General features: G+C 35.4%; 1 protein-coding gene across 1 annotated transcript in view; it reads right to left on the bottom strand.

The window, feature by feature from the left end:
* Nucleotides 1-2,038: 2,038 nt before the first annotated feature.
* The window catches only part of itpr2 (inositol 1,4,5-trisphosphate receptor, type 2), a 104,368-nt gene continuing 80,794 nt past the window's right edge, over nt 2,039-25,612 (bottom strand). Inside the window, exons 46-57 of the mRNA XM_051134464.1 lie at nt 25,478-25,588; nt 25,089-25,281; nt 24,863-24,988; nt 23,309-23,484; nt 21,834-21,998; nt 20,212-20,395; nt 19,498-19,572; nt 17,261-17,391; nt 16,716-16,881; nt 15,508-15,668; nt 5,947-6,108; nt 2,039-2,447 (exon numbers count right to left, since the gene is read on the bottom strand). Of these exons, the coding sequence (XP_050990421.1) occupies nt 2,364-2,447; nt 5,947-6,108; nt 15,508-15,668; nt 16,716-16,881; nt 17,261-17,391; nt 19,498-19,572; nt 20,212-20,395; nt 21,834-21,998; nt 23,309-23,484; nt 24,863-24,988; nt 25,089-25,281; nt 25,478-25,588 (1,734 nt within the window). The 3' untranslated portion in view covers nt 2,039-2,363. The remainder of the gene's footprint in view (nt 2,448-5,946; nt 6,109-15,507; nt 15,669-16,715; nt 16,882-17,260; nt 17,392-19,497; nt 19,573-20,211; nt 20,396-21,833; nt 21,999-23,308; nt 23,485-24,862; nt 24,989-25,088; nt 25,282-25,477; nt 25,589-25,612) is intronic.

Raw genomic sequence — 25,612 nt, 5'->3', positions numbered from 1 at the left:
AACAGATTTGGAGAGATGTAGCATTACATCACTTGCTCACCAATGGATCCTCTGCAGTGATTGGGTGCCATTAGAATGAGAGTCCAAACAGCTGATAAAAACATCACAATAATCCAGAAGTAATCCACACGACTTTAAAACATCAATTAATGTCTTGTGAAATGAAAAGCTGTTTGTCATCTTGTCTGAATCAGTTTAAATGCCTTATCGTGCAGCACTTTACAAGACATTAACTGATGACTGGAGTTGTGTGGAGTGCTTCTGAATTATTGTGATGTTTTTAATCAGCTGTTTGGACTCTCATTCTGATGGCACCCATTCACTGCAAAGGATCCTCTGGTGAGCAAATGATGTACTGCTAAATTTCTTCACATCTCATTTTGGATGGCCTTGAGTGACTATTCTTTTAAGTAATGGAAGAATGTTTTCTTTGATAGAAATTACTCTAAAATTCATTAACAAGTTCTCTTAGCTCTCTTTAATATGCAGACTTACTGATTTATAATTTCAGAATATATTTTTAGAATTAAAATCCAAATATTCTAATATTTCAAGGAAATGAAGTACAATTTTATCATCTTTTATTACAGATTTAATTGTGCCAATTTAAAGCTGCTAATTAAAAAAAATAAAACATTCATTGCTATATCCGTTTCAAAAATAAAAGAAGGAACTAGTCTAAAAATACTGTCACATGCTCAAGTTCAGGTTACTCTCCTGAACAGTGGTCTTCCAATGGTGGGTCGTGACTCAGAAATAGGTCAAAGGTCTGTTTTGAAAGGCTTGGATACTAGTATAATATTAGAAATGACTTCTATTTTAAATAATTGCTTTGTTTCCACAAAAATATTAAGTAGCAGAACTGTTTTGAACATTGATAATAATGTTTCTTAAGCACCAAATCAGCTCATTAGAATAACTTCTGATGGATCATGTGAGATTTTTTGTGTATTTCCAATCCATATTAATGCTGGATGTCTGATTTAAAAGCATTTTTGTTAATTTCTGTGCTAAACTGTTCTAGCACAGTGTTGCCATGTCCATTAAAATAGCATTTGAGATCCACTGCTTGTGTGTAAATCTGAACTCTGTACACAGATGTCATAACAGGTGCCTCGTATTAGCTATGTGCGGACACAACAAATGCATTAGAAAACTATAAAATGTGACCCTGGACCACAAAACCAGTCATATGGATCTTTTTTATGCAATTGAGATTTATACATCATCTGAAAGATCAACGCTCGACCATATTTGGCTGAGATACAACTATCTGAAATTGGAAAAAAAAAAAAAAATCGAAATAATGAGAAAATCGCTCTTAACATTGTTCAAAGTTTTTAGCAATGCATATTACTAATCAAAAATTAAATTTTGATGTATTTATGGTAGAAAATTTACAAAATATATTCATGAAACATGATCTTTACTTAATATCTTGGCAGCAAAGAAAAATAATATAATTATTTTGACCTATACAATGTATTTTTAGCTATTGCTACAAATATATCCGTGCAACTTGTGACTGGTTTTGTGGTCCAGGGTCACAAATGATTCTCAATCACAGATGATTAAACATCCCAAAAATAATTTTTTAAAAGGTTCAAAACATTTATCGTTGGGTCAGTTATTCTGCACAACATCCAGAGTCAAACTAACCACTGTAATACCAAATATAAATTCTTTATTATTTTCTGTACAACTTTATATAAGGCAAGCACAAAAATGCTAGTCACATCTCCGACATAAAATGGACAATAAAAATTATTATTAATATTTAAGAGTTAAGACTAGCGTTTAGGTCTTTCTAGAAGGTGACACAAACAGATTCCAACATACACATGATTGTGTGATTATGAGATGACAATGTTTCCAGTTTTATATCTTTCATTAAAGTAATAGTGATTTTTAATTATAAAAAAAACTACAAAATTGTTTAAAGGCACTTTATCTTTCCAGTTATCCCAGCACAGACTAAAGTCCACAATGACTTACAGCAATACTCCAGTTATGAACAGGACAGTTAAAATGTGAGGGAGTTAATACTTGATGCTTAAAAAAAAACAAAAAAAAAAAAACAGACAGCCCTTCCGAAGACGCTCCAAGTCATCTGATGAGCCCTCATACACACAGGGTTCATGATTTTCCAAACAAACACACTCTGTATATTTCTAAACATCCTCCGTCTATAAGATCTAAACGAGAAAACACTTGCAAAACGATGCTCAAGTCTGTAGGATCTAACCGGACAACTGTCATGTCATGATGTAAAGTGTGAGATCACCATGAGTGTAGTGTTGTTCATGGTGTGAACATCAGCATCTGTGTGTGAGTGTGTGTGGAGAGGTGCGATGAGTCCGTCCTCAGTGCGCAGGGGGAATTTGATGGTTCATCTGTGATGGTCCCAGGAAGCCCAGTCTCTGTTTAGTCTTCCTTTGCTCTGTCATCTGTACATGTGCAGAAACACACACACACGAAACAGGGAAGCCAATTTAGTTACATCTCAAAACTACAGCCTAAGAAGCTCAGACAAAAAAAGAAAAAGGAATTCTGTTAACTGCAAAAACTATTATAGGATTAGTTCACTCCAGAATTATAAAAATCCTGATAATTTAGTCACCCCCATGAACCAAGATGTTCATGTCTTTCTTTCGTCAGTCGAAAAGAAATTAAGGTTGAGGAAAACATTCCAGGATTTTTCTCCATATAATGGACTTAAATGGGGATCAGCAGGTTGAAGGTCCAAAATTGCACTTTCAGTGCAGCTCTACAGTGCCTTGTGAAAGTATTCATTCCCCTTCATTTTTTTTCATGTTTTATGTTGCAGCCTTATGTCAGCCTGCTTTAAAATGTTTCTCCCCCCCCCCACCCCCCCAAATCAATCTACACTCCATACACCATAATGACAAGGCACAAAACAGATTTGTGACAACTTTTTAAAAAATAAAACACTGAAACACGTACGTTGCAAAAGTATTCACACCCGTTTTGTGTACGATGTGACAAGTTTTGCACGTGTGCATTTTGCAATTATCTGCCATTCTTCTCCTTACCTCTTTACTTCTCGAACTCTGTCAAGTTGGATGGGGGCTGGCAGACATTTTCAGGTTTCTCTAAAAATGTTTCATTGGGTTCAAGCCCAGGCTCTGGAAGGAAATTCACAGAGTTGTCTATAAGCCACTCTTGCTGTGTGCTTAGGGTCATTGTCCTGTTGGAAGGTGAACCTTCTGCCCAGTCTAAGGTTCAGAATGCTCTAGACTGGGTTTTCATTAAGGTTATCTCAATATTTTGGTGCACTGAGCTTTTCTTCTCCTCTGACGAGTCCCTCAGTCCCCGCCGCTAAAAAAACAGCCCTGCAGCATGAGGCTGCTACCAGCACACTGTACTTTTGGGATGGTACTGTGCAGGTGATGAGCAGTTCTTGGTTTCCTTTAAACATGATGTTTGGAATTGAGGTTCATCAGACCAGAGAATCTTGTTTCTCACAGTCTGAGGGTCCTTTAGGTGCTTTTTTGCAAATTCCAAGTGTGTTTTCATGTGTCTTCACTGAGGAGAGGACTGAGTTTGGCCACACCGCCATAAAGACCAGATTGGTGGAGTATTGCAATGATGTTTGTCCTTCTGTAAATTTCTTCCATCTGCATATATGATCATGGAGCTCAACCAGAGTGATTATTGGCTTCTTGGTCACCAGTATAACCAAGCCCCTTCTCCACCAGTTGCTCATTTTGGCCAGGAGGCCAGCTCTAGGAGACACTTTTTCCAAGTGTCTTGACGCAAGCCAGTTGAGCTCTACAAGCAGTTACTTTGACCTCAGGGCTTGGTTTTTGCTCTGATATGCATTTTCAGCTGTTTTTCATCCTTTTCTGAGAGGTGTGTGCCTTTCCAAATCATATTCATTTAAATGAATTTGCCATAGTTCAACTCCACTCGAAGTGTAGTAACATCTACAAGCGATATGAGTGCTCCTGAGCTCAATTTCAAGTGTCCCAGAAAAGGGTATGAATACTTATGCAACGGAATCATTTCAGTGTTTTATTTCTAATAAATTTGCTAAGCTGTTACAAACCTGTGTTCTGCTTTGTCATTATGGTGTATGCAGTGTAGAATGATATGGAAAAAAGTAATTTAAAGCATAAAAAAAAAAAAAAAAAAAAATGAAGGGGGTAAGAATACTTTCGCAAGGCACTGTACACAATCCCAGCCGAGGAGTAAGCGTCTTATCTAACGAAATGATCAGCCATTTTCTAAAAAAAATAAATGCTCATCTTGCACTAGCTCGCCTTCACACATTACGTTATGTCATGTCAGAAAGGTCACGTGTGACGTAGGCAGAAGTACCAACCCAGTGTTTACAAAGCAAGCGTGCAAAGAAAGTCAAATACCCTTTACAAAAAAAGGTAAAACAACGATGTAGGATGGTTCTGAAGTTGGAGGAGAAAATGAGATGGAGTTTTTCACTCTACCTTACCTTTTTGAAACAAAGTACACAAATGAAGAACTGTGCGTGACCTTAAACATGATTACATAATGTGTGAAGTCGAGCTAGTGCAAGATGAGCATTTGTGATTAAAAAGTATATAATTTTTTTAGTTGTTAGAAAGTGACAGATACTTTCAAAAGTGATAGATAAGACCCTTTTTAATTGTCTGGGATAGTATAGAGCCCATTAAAGCTGCACTGAAACTGCAATTTGGACCTTCAACCCATTGGGCACCACTGACGTTCACTATATGGAGAAAAATCCTGGTATGTTTTTTCAAAACCGTTTATGTCTTTTTGACTGAAAAAAGAAAAATATAAAGATCTCGGATGACATGGGGGTGAGTAAATTACCAAGAAATTTTAATTCAGAAGGCTCTAATGAGACATTTTATATAACTGTACAGTTAAAATACCATTTTGAGAAGTGAAAAAGAGTCAGTGACAACCAAAACTGTTTGGTAACCAACATTCTTCAAAATATCTTTTGTTCCACAGATGAGAAAAGTTTGGAACAATATGCTGATGACAGAATTTTCATTTCTGGCTGAGCTATTTTTTTTTTTGCAACAGTGTAATTTGCACCAATATCAAAATGACCTCTCATTCCATGGGTCATTTTTGTAGTTTAAAAAAAGCACTGGGTTTGAACCGACATATCTTTTTTTGACCTCATGGCTGTTCCAGACAAAGAGAAGGAACTTCCAAGTAAACAGACCTAGCAAGACAACGGAGGTGGAACACAGTGTGCTACGCTGAATCAGAGAGAGCCTGTTTGTCTGAACACATGACAAGTTCGGATTTCGCCTACCGCATCTGAGCTGGATCTCAGCCTGGCTCGAGCTGAGAGGTGAGGAGGATCTGTTTAATTAGGCCTGGCTGTCGGAGAAGAAATCACTTTAATAAGTTATTTAACATCCAGCACCGCCAGGAGAATTACAGTAAGCCTGCTCCTCGTGACCGCCAGGAATCAGAAGGACCGCTGGAGGATGTGAGGGGCACCACAGCGTGGTTAACAGTTCTGGTTCGACCGTTTCAGGCTCACTGGTTTGGACCAGTGCCGATTCTCAATGACTGTGCAGTTCCTGTGTGTTTACAGTTCAACTCTGAAGTCTAAGGTCAAACAAACATGCAGACACTTAAAAAAAACAAGCCATGGGGCAGCAATTTCTTTTCCAACGTCATCCCATTAGAACCCAAAGCTCTCCCCTCTCCCTGTGTCATGTGAATTGGTTAAACTATTTGTGTGGAATCACATGTGGGCCAGGCAGGTGATGGCAGTGATCCGACACAGCGGAGCACAGCCGGAACATCCACATTGCCCCGGGGCACCACCCCACCCCTGCTCTGACGCACTTCCACAGCAGGGCCTAATAGTAAACACTTCAGAAGCCCCGTGATGAAAAATGTCTGTTTTGCTGTGTAAAACCGGGCCGTCCCATTGGATGGAGTGCTGTTTGTTACCTGTTCTTTAAGCTCAGACAGCTGGGCAGACAGCTGAGCTACGAGATTGACGGTGATGTCCAGTCTCTCCTGTAGGGATCGGATCTCGTTCTGCTCACTATCTCCCTCTGAGCTCACCAAAGACATGGCTCGCATCCGTGGAAACCAGTCCAGATTCTTCTCCTGAAGGAAAGAGAGAGATGTGAATGTAACTTGGAGAACTTCCCAAACATCTGAAATAGCATTTAACTATTTTGCAACAGACATCATTCAGACATACTGCATTTTACACATTGATATTATCATTCAATTCGGTAAGCATTTTTTAAAAGAAATTAATACCTTTATTTAGCAAGGATGCAAGTTGACCAGAAGTGATTTTTGCAATGTTGCAAAACACTTTTGCAATATTACAAAAAATATTTTTTTAAATACATTTTAAATAAATGCTGTACTTTTGAACTTTTTATTCATAAAAAACTTTTATATTCTTAAAAATAAATAAATAAAATAACATTTATAATAATAAAAAAATATTTTTTTAAACAGAAAATCAGCATATTAGAATGATTTCTGAAGGATCATATGACACTGAAGACTGGAATAATGGCTGCAGAAAATTCACCTTTTCCATCACAGAAATAAATTAAAATGTAAACCATAATAAAATTTACAACAGCTATTTTAAATTGTAGTAATATTTCACAATTTTACCATTTTTACTGCATTTTTGATCAGTGAGAACGATAGACATAAACATAAAATCTTACAACTTTTGGACAGGAGTGTACCCTTGTCCTTTCTATTGATTTTTAAGAAGAAAATAGAGAGAATTAATGGAAAAAAAATGTTATGATCTATGGACTAATGGGATAAGTGCAGCTCATAATCATACTCAGTACTCTACAAAACAATAACAGTCCTCACAGAAAACTGAGACTTACAGATTATTCATAATAACAGGAACACCGCTCACAGCAGGTGCTCTGAAGTATGAGCGTAATTGTCTTTAAAATCATTGCTGAACATGGTGAATGAGTAACAAAATCAGGTTTAATGGCTCTAGTATTTCACGACACTACTTACTGGAGGATATTTTACCCTGCTAACCGTCTAAGATTCTACAGTACAAGAGTTGTGTTGCATAACAGTTGCTGTTAAAGGCCTCAAAGACTGTAGCACACTAAAGCACAGCATGATGCCATCAAGAAACTACCTCTCTAAAAAGCTGTGGAAAATGGTAGGCCTCAGAAATAGTTCACAAATCTGTGCCATTTAAGATTGGGATGTCTTTTATGCTCACCAAGGATGTGTTTATTTGATCAAAAATACAGTTTCAACACACAATTCAACACAAATGTTTTTGAGTTTAAAACATTTAAAATGTCACTTATTCCTGCACTGTAAAAAACAATTTGTTGATTTAACTTAAAATAATTTGTTACCCAGCTGTCTTAAAATTTTAAGTTCAGTCAACTTGAAATGTTAAGTTGTACTAAGTGAGAACTTAGATATTTGAGTTAATTCATCTTAAAATTTTATAGCAGCTGGGTAACAAGCCTAGCTTTTAAGTTTAACAAACCAAATTGTTCGTTTGGTCAACTCAAATATTATTACAACTTAATATTTCAAGTTGACTAAACTTATTTGAGCTGACTGAACTTAAAATTTTAAGTTGACTCAACAAACTGTTTTTTTTTTTTTTTACAGTGTGTGATGCAAAGCTGAATTTTCAGCAGCCATTACACTCCAGTGTCACATAATCCTTTAGAAATCATTCAAGCAGTCATTCAAATCAAGTTTTTTCCTTCAAAAGCTGAGGCATACAGAGGTAAATCTTGACACTTTAAACGCCTGGATGCAAAGATAGCTCTAGAAACAGGAAGTAGTCATGCAAATGAACCACAGTCAGAGTTTTTTTTTGTGTGTTTTAGATAATAACAGTGAGTCATTCTGTTTGTAAAGTGTGTGTGCCCACACAGCAGCTCACGTACAAGACATTTGTTTGCATTGTACAATTTGCTGTGTGAGTGTGTGTGTGATTAGTGTGTGTATATATGAGTTTATGTCGTCTGGGGTGCGTGGCGTGTGTGAGATAAGGAGGGGGGGATAACAGTGCGGTGGCTCATCACAGCAGTTATGTAAGGTGCTTTTCACAGTCAGCCTGACAGGAGCGCTGCAAGGTGCGCAAAGAGTTCCAGGATATGTTTAGAGGTGGGAAAAGACTGCCTTCCCTTACACAATCAAGAAACACACACTCACGAGGTGACACACCCGGGCACGCGCATCTTCTGATTCAAACACAGTGCTTTTCTCTGCTATACAATAGGGAATGAGGCTTTCCTAGAAGAACACACACGATAAACACACCGCTCTTCTAAGAAACAGGCGCATGAACAAGGTCAAGCACACTTTCACACCAAATCGGGACAAAGCGACTCTATATTGCTGGAAAAGAACAGTCAGGTTTTGCTGAAGGTTTCAATGCAATCTAAAATAGGAAGAAAGGGAAAATTAGAATTAAGAACAAATTACTGCTAATTGGTTCCAGGGAATGGTGCATTATGAAAATCTGAAAAACACTGAAGGAAGTGGGGGAAAACATAGGTGAAGTGAGGACAGATGAACAGAGACTAGATTGTCAGGGGTTGAGTCTCATGAACTGCCCCATTTTTCACGAAGGATGCAAAGGGGGCAAAAAACAAACAAACAAGAAAACATCACTGTTATGACCTCAGGATGCCAGAGTGGGGACATGACACATGGACACCACTGAGTGATCGAGTCAAGGTCAGCTGATCATAACCAGTCATAAAATGAAACCATTAATAAACACTGAGCAATCAGTAATAAGGGCCTTCCTGCTGCCATATAAGCTCAAGGCAAGACAAATATTTACATGTTCATATATCAAACACACCCTACTGTTCAAAAGTTCGGTCATTAAAATTTTTGGTAACATTTTACAATGTTACATTAGTTAAACTAACATTGAACAACATCTCAGATTCATTAAAGGGACAGTTCACACAAAAATGAAAATTCTGTTGTTAATTACTCACCCTCATGTTGTTTCAAACCCGTAAGACCTTCGTTCATCTTCAAAACACAAATTAAGATATTTTTGATGAAATCCGAGAGCTTTCTGACCCTGCATAGAAATGCAACTGACATGTTCAAGGCCAGAAACATAGTAAGGACTAGTGGTGTGCAATAATGACAAAAAATGATATCTTGATATTTTCTGGAATTTTGTCAATAACAATAATTAGACAGTATTTTGCTGAGCGTGTTATTATGCTGGTATTTTGGCAGGTTTAGGAGTGCTATGGACAGCTGACTCCCAAGGCGTTTGATATTCTTCTTATTCTGTGCGGTGATTAGTTTGGAGGAGTAACATAAATTAACTTTTGCAATAAGTTTAAATAGTTTTTTTTTTTTTTTTTATCCACTTATGGGCATTTTTCTAAACTAATTAAATGTATCATCTTTTATGTCAACTTTTTAAAATTTAATCAAATTTTTAAATAGTAAGACACTAAAGTGCTGTTACCAATCAAATTATATCAGTATCAAGAAAATTTTTGCAATGCAGAGGTGGCACAGAATCTGCATGTGAAGTGGCATTTAGATGCATTCACACAGACTATGTAATGTAGTTAACCTGCAGTTACAAATGTATAAATAAGGTTTTGATGTTTTAAAAAAGTTCGATAGTGATGTTGGAAACGATTTTGGAGGAAAAAAGAGAAAATATACTTTAAATATAAACCTAAAATCGCCAGTAGGTTGCGCCAAATCACTGCATGAGTGAGTCATTGAGTCATTCATTCTACCGATTCGTTCAAATGGCGGATTGATTCAGTAACGAAACACGGTCGTGTGTTACTCAGAGACACAAAACACTTCTGTTGTGGCTTTGTTTGAAACTATTTTCATCTATGAAAAAGAGCAAAAACAGGAACTTTTAAAATGTAAGCCAAGTAATATTAACTTCTGTTTTAATTCGTGCTGTCAAATCGCTTAATCGTGATTAATTGCTTCTAAAATAAAAGTTCATGTTTACATAATGTGCACTGTGTATATTTATATATTATATGAACAAAATTGTTTATTTTAATGGTTAATCTAAAAAGACTAAATCTGTATTAACTGAATGTGCTCACGCAGTAGTCTAACCTGTGTCTCATTTCGTATCCAATCACTCCCTGGGTGTGTTTTTGTTTGGTTTTTGCAATATACTTGATAAATGTCAAAATCGCATTTCGTTTAACAACAATTGCGTTATCGTAGACAATATATATCGCACATCCCTAGTAAGGACATTGTTAAAATAGTCCATGTGACATCAGTGGTTCAACCGTAATTTTATGAAGCTACGAGAACACTTTTTGTCCGCAAAAAACCCCAAATGATTTCAACAATTTCCATGTCAGTCTTCAGTGCACGTTCACGAGATTACACAAAGCATTCTGGGCCTTGAACGTGGTATTTGTGTTGCTGTCTATGCAGGGTCAAAATACTCTCAGATTTCATCAGAAATATCTTAATTTGTGTTACGAACAAATATGAATGAAGATGGTCTTACAAGAAGGTCTTACAAGTTTGGAACGACATGAGGGTGAGTGTGATGTAATTTTCATTTTTGGGTGAACTATTCCTTTGAAAGATCAAAAGTGACAGTAGTCTTTTGCAATGTCACAATTTATTTTTAAATAAATGTTAAATGCTGTACTTTTGAACTTTATCTTCGTAAAGAAAAATTTATAGTCTTAAAAAAATAAAATAAAATTTCACAGTTTCCACTTTTAATTAATCTCAGTTTCTGCTGCTTAAAATATTAAACAACACAACTGTTTTCAACACTGATCCTAATAAGAAATGTTTCTTGAGTGCCAAATCAGCTTGCTAGAATGATTTCTGAAGGATCATGTGACACTTAAGACTGAAGTAATGATGCTGAAAATAAAGCTTTGCCATTACAGGAATAAATTACACTTTATAATATATTAACATGGAAAACAGCCATTTTAAATTGTAATAATATTTCACAATATTACAATTTTTACAGTATTTTTTTAATCAAACAAATGCAGCCTTGGTAAGCGTAAGAGAATTATTTTAAAACCATTAAAAAAAATCTTACCAACCCCAAACCTTTGAATGGTAGTGTATGCACACAACAAAATTAAGTGAAATTAACCTGCAACTATGATAGAAAAAAAAATCTAACATCAAAGAAATTATACTAATCACAAATAGCACGTTATATCAGCTAACACCTCATAAATGTACATCCACGTACATACGCTTCAGCACATTCACGCTGCTGCAGACTTGAGGGTAAGGTGTTTGGGCTGTCATTAAAATGCCATTAAACTTCTTTTCCCATCTGACAGACAACATAATCGTTCGATCACGTGTCCTCTGCTCTCATCATCATAAAGCTGCTGTTTTGTAATGGAAAGGCGGTTTCAGAGCACTGCCATCAAACAGGCTCTGGAAATAGCAGCATGATTGCAATAATCAGTTTGATTAGCATGGCTGGCCGCTGCACACGCACTCCTGCAGTCATCCGTTCACACACATACACACAGCCAGAGACGCCCAGCTGGGAGAAACGGATCCAACGGTGAATACGTGACCTTTGAACTTGCATTGATCACAAGTCTAGAGGCCAAGGACTTTTTTCTCTCTCGCTCCTGCCGACAGTGCATGACGATGGTGTTGCCAAGGAGACGCCTGACTCACTGTGTGATAATGAACGGCGTAGCAGGTGTGTGTGTGTGGGACAGGAAAGCACGTGTGAGGATAGGCTGAGCTAATAGCAGGCCACTTGAGATGGGTTACATAACAATGCTGTGACTGCTGCAGTACCTGCTCACACTCTCTTTCCAGCAGCCTGTGAGTGATAATCACACACACACACACACACACACGCCTGCTTCAGTGTAAACTTGCAGATGAAACTCAGTGCTACTTTCTTCTCTTTGAATGCGAGCAGAAAAGCAGAGATTTGCATTAGTTGTTTTCAGCTGACTGGAGTCTACACACACACACACATACATACATACACACACACTTAATTTAAAAGCCAGACTGTAGTATTTTGCATTCAGGTACTGTTTCCTGCCGCCTGCTCTACTACAAAAGCTGAAGATCCTTGTATGAGACAGAACAAACACTGAGCAAACTAAACAAGCTTTTATTTATGCGTCGCCCATGCCTCATCTCTCCCATCTCAGCTTTAATGAGGGCCCTTGTGTTTGCAGCAACTCACAGTAATTAGTTAATACAGTACTAATAGAACTCAATGTGTCATCAGTACGGCTTCGTGGAATCTGGCTGTGCAGAATCCTGCAAAAAGCTCTGTAGATTTCCAGAGAATACAAACACCTGTCTACTAACATGGCGTTTTATTGGCCAGGCTGATAAAATGGCCAACCTTTGGCCCTTTTGAGCTTATCAGCATCTGCCACTAACAGTACAGTTAGATTTTTTTTTTTTTTTTGTAATATGACATTTATATTTTTATTCAGCAAGGATGCAGAAACTGATCAAAAGTAACAGTAAGGTCATTTATAATGTTATAAACATTTTAATAGTTATATTCATCAACGAATCCTGAAAAAAAAAATCTAGCAATTTTAACATTTATTAGACTTTGAAAAATAACTTCTCATTTGTGACCCCACAAATTAGACCACAAAACCAGTCACAAGGGTCATTTTTTAAAAAAACTATACATCCGAAAGCTAAATAAATAAGCTTTCCATTGATGTTCCATTGATAGGACAATATCTGTCTGAGATACAACTACTTGAAAATCTGGAAACTGAGGGTGCAAAAAAAAACAAAAAAAACCCCCAAAAAAACCCATCAAAACACTGAGAAAACTGCCTTAAAGCTGCCTAAATTAAGTTTTTAGCAATGCATATTATTAATCAAAAATTAAGCTTTGATAGGAAATTTACAAAATATCTTCATAGAGCATGATCTTTACTTAATATCCTAATGACTTTTGGCATTAAAGAAAATTCTATTTTGTTCTTTGATTAACAGATATCACAGCAGATAGGTTATTAGCTTATTTGGCTGCTATTACTTTAAGAGCTGCCGCTGCTGAATGTGATGCAAATCTGACACGCATGCTTGTAATTCTATTTGCGTTTTAATATGAAATGATACAGGCTACCGTGCTGCCGCATTTGTGCGTGCAATTGAAGTGTGTGTGCTACGAGCACAGTATACCAGCTGACAGGACAGGAAAATTAGTTTTTAGTGACATATGGCCAGACAACATCTCATCTGACTGCAGTTCACTGTAGTTCTACTGAAGCTGCCTAGTCACCTGTACCTTTCCTGTGCTCATTTGACTACCGCCTGGCGCTGAAGTAAAGTTGGAGTGCCTCCCTGAAAATCCTCCTATGTGATGTGGTTGTAAAAAGGTTCTGGGACTAAATAAATGCACTTTTTGTCAAGAAAAAAAATAGAGACAGAAGCAGTTGTTGTGAGTGGGGTGGCCAACCATAGCTCCGCCCCTGCGTTAAATATTTTTTTAAACTGGAAAAGTTAATCACCTGCATTAACGCGTTAATTTTGACAGCACCAGTGTAAATACATTTGTGAGTGTGCAAATTCTATTTGGGCCTAGTTAATTAAATCAGTGTTTTATATTTTAAATATTTTTGTGCAATATTCATTACGGCACAAAACATGACAGGTTTCCTATATAAAAACCACACAGACTCCTGTTCGCCTCTCTTCCGCTATGAACATTAGCCCCACTTGGCCCATTATCATAGAGAGGAAGCACTTTTAACAAGGGTTCTAATTACTACACTGCTTTCAGTATGCTCTGTGAGATACCAGCAGAAACAGAAGGTCACACATACATAAACAAACAAATGAGTGCACACACACACCCCCACCCACCCACACACAGGAACTTTAGGAACACCATCAAGGGAGTCTCTTTCTTATTTTAAGGAAGTTCACTGTCTCCTTTTGCTGGTGCCCACTGGAGACAGTCTGCTCAGAGTCAGAGACAGAGATATGAACACACACACAGACAAATGACTTTCCCAGCAAGTCCTTTGTTTGTCACTGCTAGCAATGTCAAAAATTACAGTGCAACCAATAATCTAGTAATATTATATTCACAGCAAAATTATTGAATGTTACCATTAGGTGTTTTACATACTATTCATGAATTTGTGACATATAGTTGACACATAGTTAATGAATTACTCATGAATTACAACTTGATTAAAAAATGACAGTCAAATGATGTCAGACGTATTGGCACAGACATGACTGAGCTAAAACAAACAACACTCCTGAAGGGAAGTCAGCTGATTAACACACAGTGGACTCCAACAAGGTATTTGGACATTTGAAATGTCTAAATTTCACTGCATTACATAAGATTATGTAATGCAAATAAGGCTTTTCTTATAACTACATTTTTGTTAGACCTTTTGTATTTATGTTCTGTATGAAAGCTTGTTTCCACCGCATAATAAAAATATAAAGGTAATTGTGACTCTATAATCTCACAATTCTGACTTTATTTCCAAATTACAAATACATCTCTCACAATCACTAGTTATAAATTCACAATTTTGAGTTTACATCTCTACAATTTTGACTTTTCTCACAATTGCAGTTTAAATTTTAATCTGGACTTAATCGCAGAATTGTGGTTCTGAGTTTATATCTCAATTCTGAGTCTATATCTTGCAATTTGGAGTTTATATCTCACAATTCAGAGTTAATATCGCAATTCTGAGCCTATTTCTCGCAATTGAGTCTATATCTCACAAATCTGAGTCTATATCTCGCATTTCGGAGTTTATATCACAATTCTGAGTATATATCTCACAATTCAGTTTATAATTCACAATTCTAGATAATTCACAAGTCTACAACTTGCAATTCAGAGTCTATATCTCACAAATCTGAGTTTATATCTTGCTATTCCGAGTTTATATCTCATAATTCTGAGTTTATTATGTGCAATTCAGAGTTTATATCTCGTAAATCTGAGTCTTTATCTCACTTCTGAGTCTATATCTCGCAATTTTGAGTTTGTATTTCATAATTCAGAGTTTATATCTCGTAATTCTGATTTTTTATCTCAATTCTGAGTTTATATCTCTAAATTCAGTCTATAATTTGCAATACTGAGTTTATATCTTGTAATTCTGAGTTTATATTTTGCAATTCTGAGTTTATATCTCAAAGAGTTTTTTTTTATCTCAAATCTGAGTCTATATCTTGCAATTTTCATCTATATTATCTTGTAATACTGAGTTAATATCTTGTAATTCTGAGTTTATATCTCACAATTCTGACTAAAGATAAAGTGTCACGATTTTCTTTTTAGATTTTTTTTTTTATCCCATGGTGGAAACAAGCTTCCATATTTATTGTTTAACCAACTGGTCTGGTAATTTATAGTTAATGTATGAAATTAGGTTCACGCAGGTGTTCCTTCGGAGGAAACACACATCATATTAACTATGAACATCACAATCAGAAAGTGCCCACATATGATACCAAATGTAATGATAAACTAACCTTAATCATTTGGGCCACGTAGCTCTCAGGTCCCGTGTACTCGGTGGGGTCCTTCACCTTTACCAATACCAGGAAGTACAAATAGTGCCACATGTTGTGCTCTGACTTGATGTGCTCCTCAAACGACACGGTCTTGTTATCAAACTTGTCTCTCTCAAGGCCTGAAGAAGAGCAGATAATAAAAATGAAAGGTTCTTTAAAGAAAGAGCCCACTCTGTCTATCAAAATAATTTGTATTATTCATGGTATTCCACTGTTTATAGTCACTATAAAACTTTCTCCCACATCTCTCATTCTCTAACATAGTCTTTATGTCCTCTTTAGCGGAGTAAATGTCACCATGATCATAGTTGAATCCATCAAATAAAAAGCCCTGTCAAAGACCTCATATACAAATTCAAAGGCAGTCAGAGTAACAGAAGGTGACAGGGCATGACATCTGCTTAGAGCCGCCCCACTGGCTAGTTCCAAACCATTCTAAGATGTTCGCTGCGGTGCAGATGTTGAAAAGAGCTGTTTTAAAGAAGCTACATTCTACATCTTTGTAGCATTTCATTTTTTGCATTAAATTTCGTTTAATTGGACCACATTCTGCACTCACTCTGACACTTATGAATAAGAATTTTTGCTACTGTAACTTTAAAGTAACTTCTGAATGAGGAATAGACTGAAATCTTACGCTTCATCAGAGAACTCAACTTATTCCAGGATTCCCACACTTTTTAACCAGTTTGACTTTTCAAATTCATATTCCAGTCATTTATAAAAACATACTTTAATTCACACCAATTTGCAAAAGAATCATTCATACCAATGTAGGATTGAAAGTAGGGCTGATAAATCGATTAATTGCGATTAATCGCAACCAAAGTAAAAGTAAATAAATGTTCGCATAATATATGTGCGTAATATTCTTATATAAATATTATATATATATATATATATATATATACACACACACACACATGCATGTATGTGTATTTATATATATACACATACATATACAGTACACAAGCATATTATGTGAACACAAACTTTTATTGTGGATGCGATTAATCGCGACAGACCCTGCTACTTTAAAAATATTTATGTGGAAAAGAGCAGCTTACACATTCTGCTAAATATCTTTGTGTTTTACAGCAAGGATCACTGTTATGATAGGCTAACCTCCTGTTTCTCAAAATAAGTTTCCTTCAAACAAGACATACCACAAATGAAGCAGGTGGTTTTCAGAATTTCTTCCTTTCTCTGTTTCTCACTCCTCAGGTCAGCGAAGGTGTCAATGATCACACCAAAGATGAGGTTCAGCACAATGATGATGACAATGAAGAAGAACAAGAGGTCATACACGACACGTGCCGGGAACATGGGCTCCTGAGGAGCAACAGTATGGGGGTTATGAATGAAAATATTTATATATATAATGATACAATATATACTGTATTTCATCTCTAAAAGCAATTTTAACTCAAAAAATACAGTTTTTATCTATTATTGATCCACAGTTTTCAATCATCCCTAAAAAAAGACCCTTTGAAGCTGGCGTGACTGATTTTGTAACGGTTCAAAGCGTATAGACAGATGCTCAGAGAGAGTATAACCGAATGCAGGGGTCTGTAAAAGCATGATGTACAGATGCCTGCAGATTCCAGAGCTTTAAACATGGATTATACTGACAGTATTAGTGACGCTAGAAAGGATTTATTGGCGTATCCCATGTCTGAGTGTGCTGCGTTGATGATATTCTGTTCACCTCTTTGGAAAGCTTGCGCAGAACATCTGCGATTCCTCCTCCGTTCCTCAGCCCATGGTTCAGAACCGTAATGATGCACATCAGCAGTGTGTCACACACACGCTCTGTACCGTCTTCATCCTCTTCTTCCACTGGGATGAACACACACACAAATATACAGGCACTGATAAAACAACAGTTTCAAACGTTTGTGAATACATATATTCAGATTTATAACTTTATATTGAGGATTTTTACTTACATATTTAGAAATATAAATATCTATTAAGAATTGTAACTACATATATTCAGAATTTTTACTTATTTATTTATATATTTGGATGTTTAATTATATTTAATTATAATTAGTGTAATGTAACATTTTTACATATGTATTTATTTACATATTTAGACACAATCTATTCAGAACTATATATCTAGTATAATTACCTAGTTTTTATATATTTAGATAAATAATTATCCTTCAGATTTATAATTATACATTAAGGATTTTTACTTCTATATTTAGACGTAAAATTATCTACTCATTTATAACTGTATATTCAGGATTTTACTTAAATATTTATCTATTCAGAATTTTAACTATATATACACACACTCAGAATTTTTACTTATATATTTATTTATATTTGGATGTCTAATTATATATATTCAGAATTCTAACCATATATTCAGCATTTTTACATATGTATTTATTTACATATTTAGATGCATATAAAATTCAGAACTATAACTATACATTCAGCATAATTACGTATTTTCCATATTTTCTATTATATTAAGGGCTGTCAAAATGATTAATCGTGATCAATCAAATTAAAATAAAAGTTTGTGTTTAAGAAATATATGTAATTTCTTTTTATATACAATATACATCATTTATACAGTATACACATACATTATGTAAACACAAACTTATTTCGGATGCGATTAAGATTATTCGATTTGACAGCACTTTATCAATTTCGTTATATAATTATCTATTTAGATGTATAACTATATATATACACAATTATGACTATAATTACAATTCTAACTACATATTCAGCATTTTTACATGTGTATTTATTTACATATTTAGATATATTAGGTGTATTCAGAACTATAACTACAGTATATATTCAGTAAATTTACTTATTTTCTAAAGAATTAAAAAATTTAGATATATAATTCAATAATTTAGATGCATCATCATATAATACATTTTTTAAAAATATTTATTTATTTAGATTTATTCAAATGTATAAATACATATTCAAACTAAACATTACAATATTTAGATTTAGAATCATCTACTCAGATCTAAGAATTTCCATTTTATTCACATATATATTTGATATATATAAGATTTTTTTTTTTTTTTTTGGTTAAGTCAATCAGTTTATCAATCATTCCATCCCTCTAATCTAATGCAAATTTTCACTAGTGGACTCCACTGTATTATATATATATATATATATATATATATATTTTTGTTTTAAAAGTACATGTATATATACTTTTGAAAGAAACTGAGACTAAGAAAAGACACCAAGTATGAAGGACAGGAAGACTGAAGCAATGAGTTTGGAAAGGTAAGTAAGGAGTAAGTGAGAGACACAGAGAGCGACTGCAGAGGTCAAAAGAAAGAAAGAGGGTGAGAGTGTGAGAGAGAAAGAGAGCGCACGTGTTGATACCTAGAAGCGCAGGTGATCTTTAAAGACTCACAGGGCAAAGCAGAACAAAGCAGCGCATGAGTCATCTCCTCAACACACACACATATACACACACTCTCACGGGTCATCTCAGCACCTTAACCTCCATAACAGATCCACAGGACCAGTCCTTTACAAACAAACACTTAGGAAAACCATAAACGTACACACAAATCACACAAGATTCACCACTACTGGAGATTATGCAAGAACATTTAGCAGAAGGGTGAGACAGAGCTGAAATCAAAAGAGAAACTGCAGTGTTACGGAGTAAATGAATTATTCTTGATGTCCTTCTCAATGTGACACTCAAATCACCCAATTAAAGTCCAACATTTTACGGCCAAACAATTCTCAAGCACAGCTGTATGAAATTAGCACTGCAGACTTTGTGCTTCTCAAACCATTTCATAGTATGGTTTATGGATCAATATGGTAAACTCTAGTAAAGTAAGTGCTATATTTCATATATTGCTATATTTGTACATTTTAAGTGTGGGCTAAGTGCCTAAAATGTTTGGGCCTCTAAAAATGGTGACTTACCGTGATGAGAACTAAAAGGCGAGTTAGAACAGGTCTCACTCAGGCAGCTCATAGAATCCTTTACATTTGTCTTCTCTAAAAAACAATCCAAACAAATATTCATGAGTTATATACAGTTTTTGGTAAAAATGTCAAAATCTACATTCATAGCATGTGCTTAACAACTCAAAAGTCAAAGGTTTTGCATTCCCACAACTGACATGTTTTATTAAACTAAATGTGTTGTATTCCAGTGCACGCATGCATGTGTGTGCCCTTTCTGTCCCCAGTGCTTGTACAGTGATGCAGTGCACAGAGGAAGTGATTACATAAGGGAGTGTGGCCACTGCTGGGTTATGCAACAGGTGCCATGTGCTAGCAGGTCCTCTCTCACTACAACACAGCTACATGGCCATGTGTGTTCATCTAAACACATGTACGCAAACACAAATATTCACATGTTCACATGTATGCATACCGTGCACACCGAATACATAAAAGATGTGGTAATCTCTCTAAAAGAGACATTTTAGTGCTATTCATACTAAGTTGTTTACACATACGCTATGCAGCATTGCACATTAGCACATGATAATGACTTCATCCATGCAGAACATTTGGGAAATATGAAACGAAAGACCAAAACCACAAGATCTATGCAATGTGCGGCTGGAAAGATAGCAGGCCGACACAGCGAAGACCGTGACGTGGACATCATGTACACTTCATGCTTACTTAAAGCAGGAAGGCGGTCGACTTCCATAAGGAAGTCATCTTTAAAGAACAGGAAGCCCACAATAGAGAAGAGGTAGACTAGGATGATAGCCAGAACAGCTGTGAGGAAGATGGAGCGGCCGTTCTTCGTCACGCTCCTCATTACGTTCAGGAGTGTTTCCTCTCTTCGCACAAGATCAAATAACTAGAGGGAATAGAAGAGAGAAAGAGGAGGATATTATAAAGAAATGTTGTTTCTGAAAATAAATGATTTTAATTGTCATTGCTCTAAAGCCAAAAAGCAATTATTACATTTGCATTAAAGGGACAGTTCACCCAAAAACAAAAATCTGTCATCAATTACTCTCCTTCATGTCGTTCCAAACCTTTGTTCAACTTTACAACACATGTTAAGATATTTCTGCTGAAATCCAAGAGCTTTCTGACCCTGCATAGACAGCAACACAAATGACACGTTTAGTGCCCAGAAAGGTAGTAAGAACATCAATAAAATAGTCCATGTGACATCAGTGGTATAAAATAAATAACGATTTAATTCAACATGGTAGTTGCGTTGCTGTTTATGCAGAGTCAGAAAGCTCTCAGATTTCATCAAAAATATCTTAATTTGTGTTTGTGAAGAAGACTGAAGTTCTTACGGGTTTGGAACAACAGAAATTCTGTAAAGACAATTTTCATTTTTGGGTGAACTATATCTTTAAATTGATATGTAAAAAAGGCTTGTATATTGCTACATTTTTTGCAGAAATGCTGTTTTTTAACTTTCTATTCATCAGAGAATCCTGAAACCACTTTGCACAAAAATATTAAGCAGAACTTTCATCATGTTTTTTGAGCACTAAATCAGCATATTACAAAGGATCATGTGACACTCAAAATTGAAGTAATGGAAGCTAAACAATTTAGATTTGCTATCACAGGAATAAACTACATTTTAAAATATTAAAAAAAATTATAAATACTTCACAACATTTTTCCATTTCGTATATTTTTGATCAGATAAATGCATAATAAACTATCATAAACAGTAAAAATCTTGCCAACCCCAAATTTTTGAGCAGTAGTGTATACATTTTAACATTTTTAAAAAAAAATTACTATTTCTTACTATTAAAAACTAACAGTAGTTGCAATTAACCTCATTATTTCTGTCCAGTGTCTAGAAGCTAGAATGAAATAGTAATAATATAAAAATTCAGTTAATGTGTTAAATTGTATTAACTACTTAGGGCCAGCCATGGCCTAATGGTTAGGGAGTTGGGCTTGTAACCAAAAGGTTGCGGGTGGGAGTGAATAACCAGCGCTCTCTCACCCTCAATACCATGACTGAGGTGAGTCCCTTCAGCAAGGCACCGAACCCCCAACTGCTCCCCGGGCACCGCAGCATTGATAGGAATATGGCTGCCCACTGCTCTGGGTGTGTGTTCACTACTGTGTTTGTGCACTTGGATGGTTTAAATGCAGAGCACAAATTATGGGTCCCTAATCTAACATTTTTACTTTGACAGCCATAAAAATACTTTTTGTCAAAATAGGCATTCCTGGAACACACTTTAAATCTCTGCATTAAATCATTAATTTTATTTACTACTAAACATACTCCAAAAAGTGTGAAGACGTACCAGGATACTGTAGAAGAATTCGTGTACGAACAGACCCAGCATGCAAACGATGACATAACTGACATGCAGAAGGAAGAAGACGTCCATGATAACTGCTTTGTACCCTCGTGTGAACGTACCCTGGTTCCCCACAAAACTAACCAGGAACACGATTTTATTCAGCAACTGTGAAAAGACATTAGAAGATAATGCTATAGCATTAGTATCTGTACAAGCACATTAAACGTTTCAACACTCTCAATTCAAACACTTTTCTATAGAAACCTATTTTCCCTACAGACTTTTTACCTTAAAATTCTAACTTTTTTCTATTCTAACTAGTTAATATTTTGCAATCCAAAAGCAATCAAACTGATTCACAGCTGGGTTTTTTTTTTAGTGATAGCTGTTTGCCCCTTGTTTGTCCTGAACAGTTAAACTGCCTGCTGTTCTAAAAAAAAGAAAAACTTTCACTAAATAAAAAAACAAAGCTGTGGATCATTCAGGTAACAACACAGTATTACGAATAACAGCATATGTAAAGAGGGTCATTTTTATAAATGTAACTATTATTTTCTTTTGTGGACTATATGTAAACATCTTCTATGTGAAATATCTTACTCAGGTCAGTACTAAATAAAAAATAACATGCATTTTGTATGATCCCTCTTATTTTGGTAAATTAATTAACGCCTTGCAGATTCTGTAAACTTTTGACTTCAACTGTACATCAAACGTAGTGAGGAAAATAAATAAGCTTATAAATAAAAACTTCCAAATGAGAAGAAAATGCTTCTTTATCCTTTGTGGCTGACATCAAAGTAAAAGCATCTTGGTAGAAGCCAGCCACATTAGGCAGACACCAATATGGCCAGTTGCGTGACATGCCCTCATCCTCAAAACCATGAGCAAGTTGAAAGAAAATATATAGGAGTTCACTTGCAGCGAGAACAAACACAGTTTGTGGCGACCACTAGAAGACGTGGCGAGTGGCGTGTAGTATAACAGATCCCAGACTCCTAGAATCTGTTTCAGCACATGTCTCTGTTGGTTCTTCATGTGGTGCCATAATGGTTGAGGAGACGCCAGCTTGAGCAGACGCAAACAGACTGACACAACAGAGGGACGTGTCAGCAGTTTGAAGGCTGAAGCTCCAGTTGGCTGGGAGAGAGGCATGAAATCGCTCTCATTTTTTATCTGAACGCACATCAAGCACATCAGCCGCTTCTGTCATCGTAACTGACACTGATGCAAAATGGCAACACCAGTTCCTCTTCTGCCATCCTTCATATTTAGTCAGATATCGAGCGGCTTCTCGTAATTAATCGGTATTAGCGATTAATCAGCGAACACGAGGTGTTAGTGGCTGGTCTTTTCTAATAGGAGTTTGGTTGGTTTACACATTCAAAATACACTTTGACATTTAATCAATTCACGGACGCAGAGTGCTGACGAGCTAAATGAAGCGTGAATGGTTGATAATGAATTTGCCTTACGTTGGCGGCCCCCAGAAGCAGCAGTGTGGGTCCTAAGCCCAGAGTGTAAATAGAACGGAAGATCACGGTGACCAGGAACGCCAGGATACCTCCACGCGGGGGAAGAACAAACAACGTGAAGGTGCTCACGACCACTGCCACCCAAAGTAAGACGGACAAGAATGGTGGCAAGACACCTGAAAGGCAGAACAAAGAAGTGCATGAAAATTTTAAATAATGTCATTATTATTATAATAAACAGTTTTGATTTTAATTAACCTTTTAGAAATCATGAAATCAGTTTTGATTTTCCCCAAATTGTGTTTTAACTTTAAATTATTTTGAATTCTGTCTTAATGGCTTAATTAAATTGTAATAATTATAAAAGGATGTCTAATCAATTTCTAATTCTTTAGAAATCTTTAACAATTTAATAATTTATTAAACTTAAGTATATTGCCCAGTGAAATTCTGAAGTTGCAAAAATTCTGTGTTACCTGTTTTATTTTTTCTGGACTGTGTTTTTTTTTTTTTCTTTCTTTTTTTATTGAATACAAATTTATTATTTAAATGATAAAAAACAATAAATTTATTTATTCTCAGAAACTTTTTACAATTCTATTTTAATGGCTTAATTAAATTTTAATAATTAAAACATGCTGTCTAATCAATTAAATTAATAAAACTAACAATTTAATACTTTATTAAAAATTATATTGCCCTGTGAAACAGGTTTTATTTTTTGCAGAAATTCTGTGCTACCGTTTTTTTTTTTTTTTTCTGGAATTTATTGTTATTATTATTTTTTATTGAATACAAATTTATTATATAAAAACCCTGTCGTAATCAAATCAAATCAAATCAAATCAAAAACTTCTTTTAATTAACCTTTTAAAAATCATGAAATCAGTTTAGATTAGATGATGTCTTATCATTAATAAAATTAATAAAACTTTAACAATTTAACAATTTATTAAACAAAATTTGCAAAAATTATATTGCCCAGTGAAATACATTTAATTTTTTGCAGAAATTCTGTGTTGTCTGATTTATTTTTTCTGGATTTTGTGTTTTCTGATTTAAAACAAATTTATTAAAAAAAAAAAAATCATACAACTTATTTAAATTAAACTTTAAAACATAATGAAGTGAAATTTGAACAATTCCTTACATTTTTGGCAAACAAAATGCTGCATAAATTTAAAAAAAGAAAAGTGATATTCCTGTAAAAATAGTATTTTTAACATTTTTAATTGTACAATATGTATTTGTCATAATTTGTTCAAGTTAAACCAAACATTGTCAGTTTGTTATTATGAGCTTTGTGTTACTTTGAATTTAAATATTAGTCTTTTTGCATTTTAATATTCACAAACACTAGTTTATATCGAAATCTGAAGTGTGTGGCTCTACTTTTGATTTATGAATCTCACATTTTCTAATTTTGTGACATTCCGCATTATACAGTAAATTTCATTATGACTAGATTCCATGATTCTGTACACATTTTCCACATCATGGAAACAATAGGGCCATAATTATGCAGCTTTTTATACGTCAAAAATAAAACCATACCTTCATCTCCATCATCTCCAAATGGGTAGAAAAGAGCCACAGCCAAGTTGATTAGCACAGCCAAGTTAAAGGAGATACTACCCCACAGAGATATATGTTTTGACACCCAGAAAAGTGGTGCATTATCTGCAAACACACACCAATACATCAGTATAATGACTCTGACACAGACTGGAACTGGTGATAAATTGTTACATTGTTTTTTGCACAAAACAAAACAACCCACTTCTTATTTTCTTCTGCCACCTCATCTCATTGTAGAGATCATCAAACTGCTGGAAGAAGTCGTTGACCTTGCTACCCTGGTCGTCTCGCTCTGTTGTGGTGAACACGCGCACTTTCGATTCTTCAGTTAAGTACTCGCAGATGTTGGGCACAGGGAACACGATCTGCTCCATTGTGCGGTCATGGCGGACGATCTGAATTTCAAAAAAGGAGAAGATCAGTAGATCATGTTTAACTGATATATTTTGACTTAAATTATCCAATTAAGGCAGCGGTGAGTAAATGAGACTTCAAATGTGTCATATTAAAGCTATAAAAAAGGTGCAAGTCATAAAGGTGCAAATTCTATTAGTGACAAAATGACATTCATAAACTCTCAAACGGTCATACCTCGATCTGAGCAGTGTGGTTGGCATAGTATAGGAGCGCTGCTTCTCCCTCGATGGTAGGGTCTGGGCCAGGTTTCAAACTCTGCTGGAGGTTTTTTCTGTGGCGTGCCAACTGATCATCAAAGACACTTCAGTC

Source organism: Labeo rohita, chromosome 18 (genome assembly GCF_022985175.1).
Source record: "Labeo rohita strain BAU-BD-2019 chromosome 18, IGBB_LRoh.1.0, whole genome shotgun sequence".
Lineage (NCBI taxonomy): Eukaryota > Metazoa > Chordata > Actinopteri > Cypriniformes > Cyprinidae > Labeo > Labeo rohita.
The sequence above is the reverse complement of the archived record's forward strand: the minus strand, read 5'-3'. Positions and strand labels throughout refer to the sequence as shown.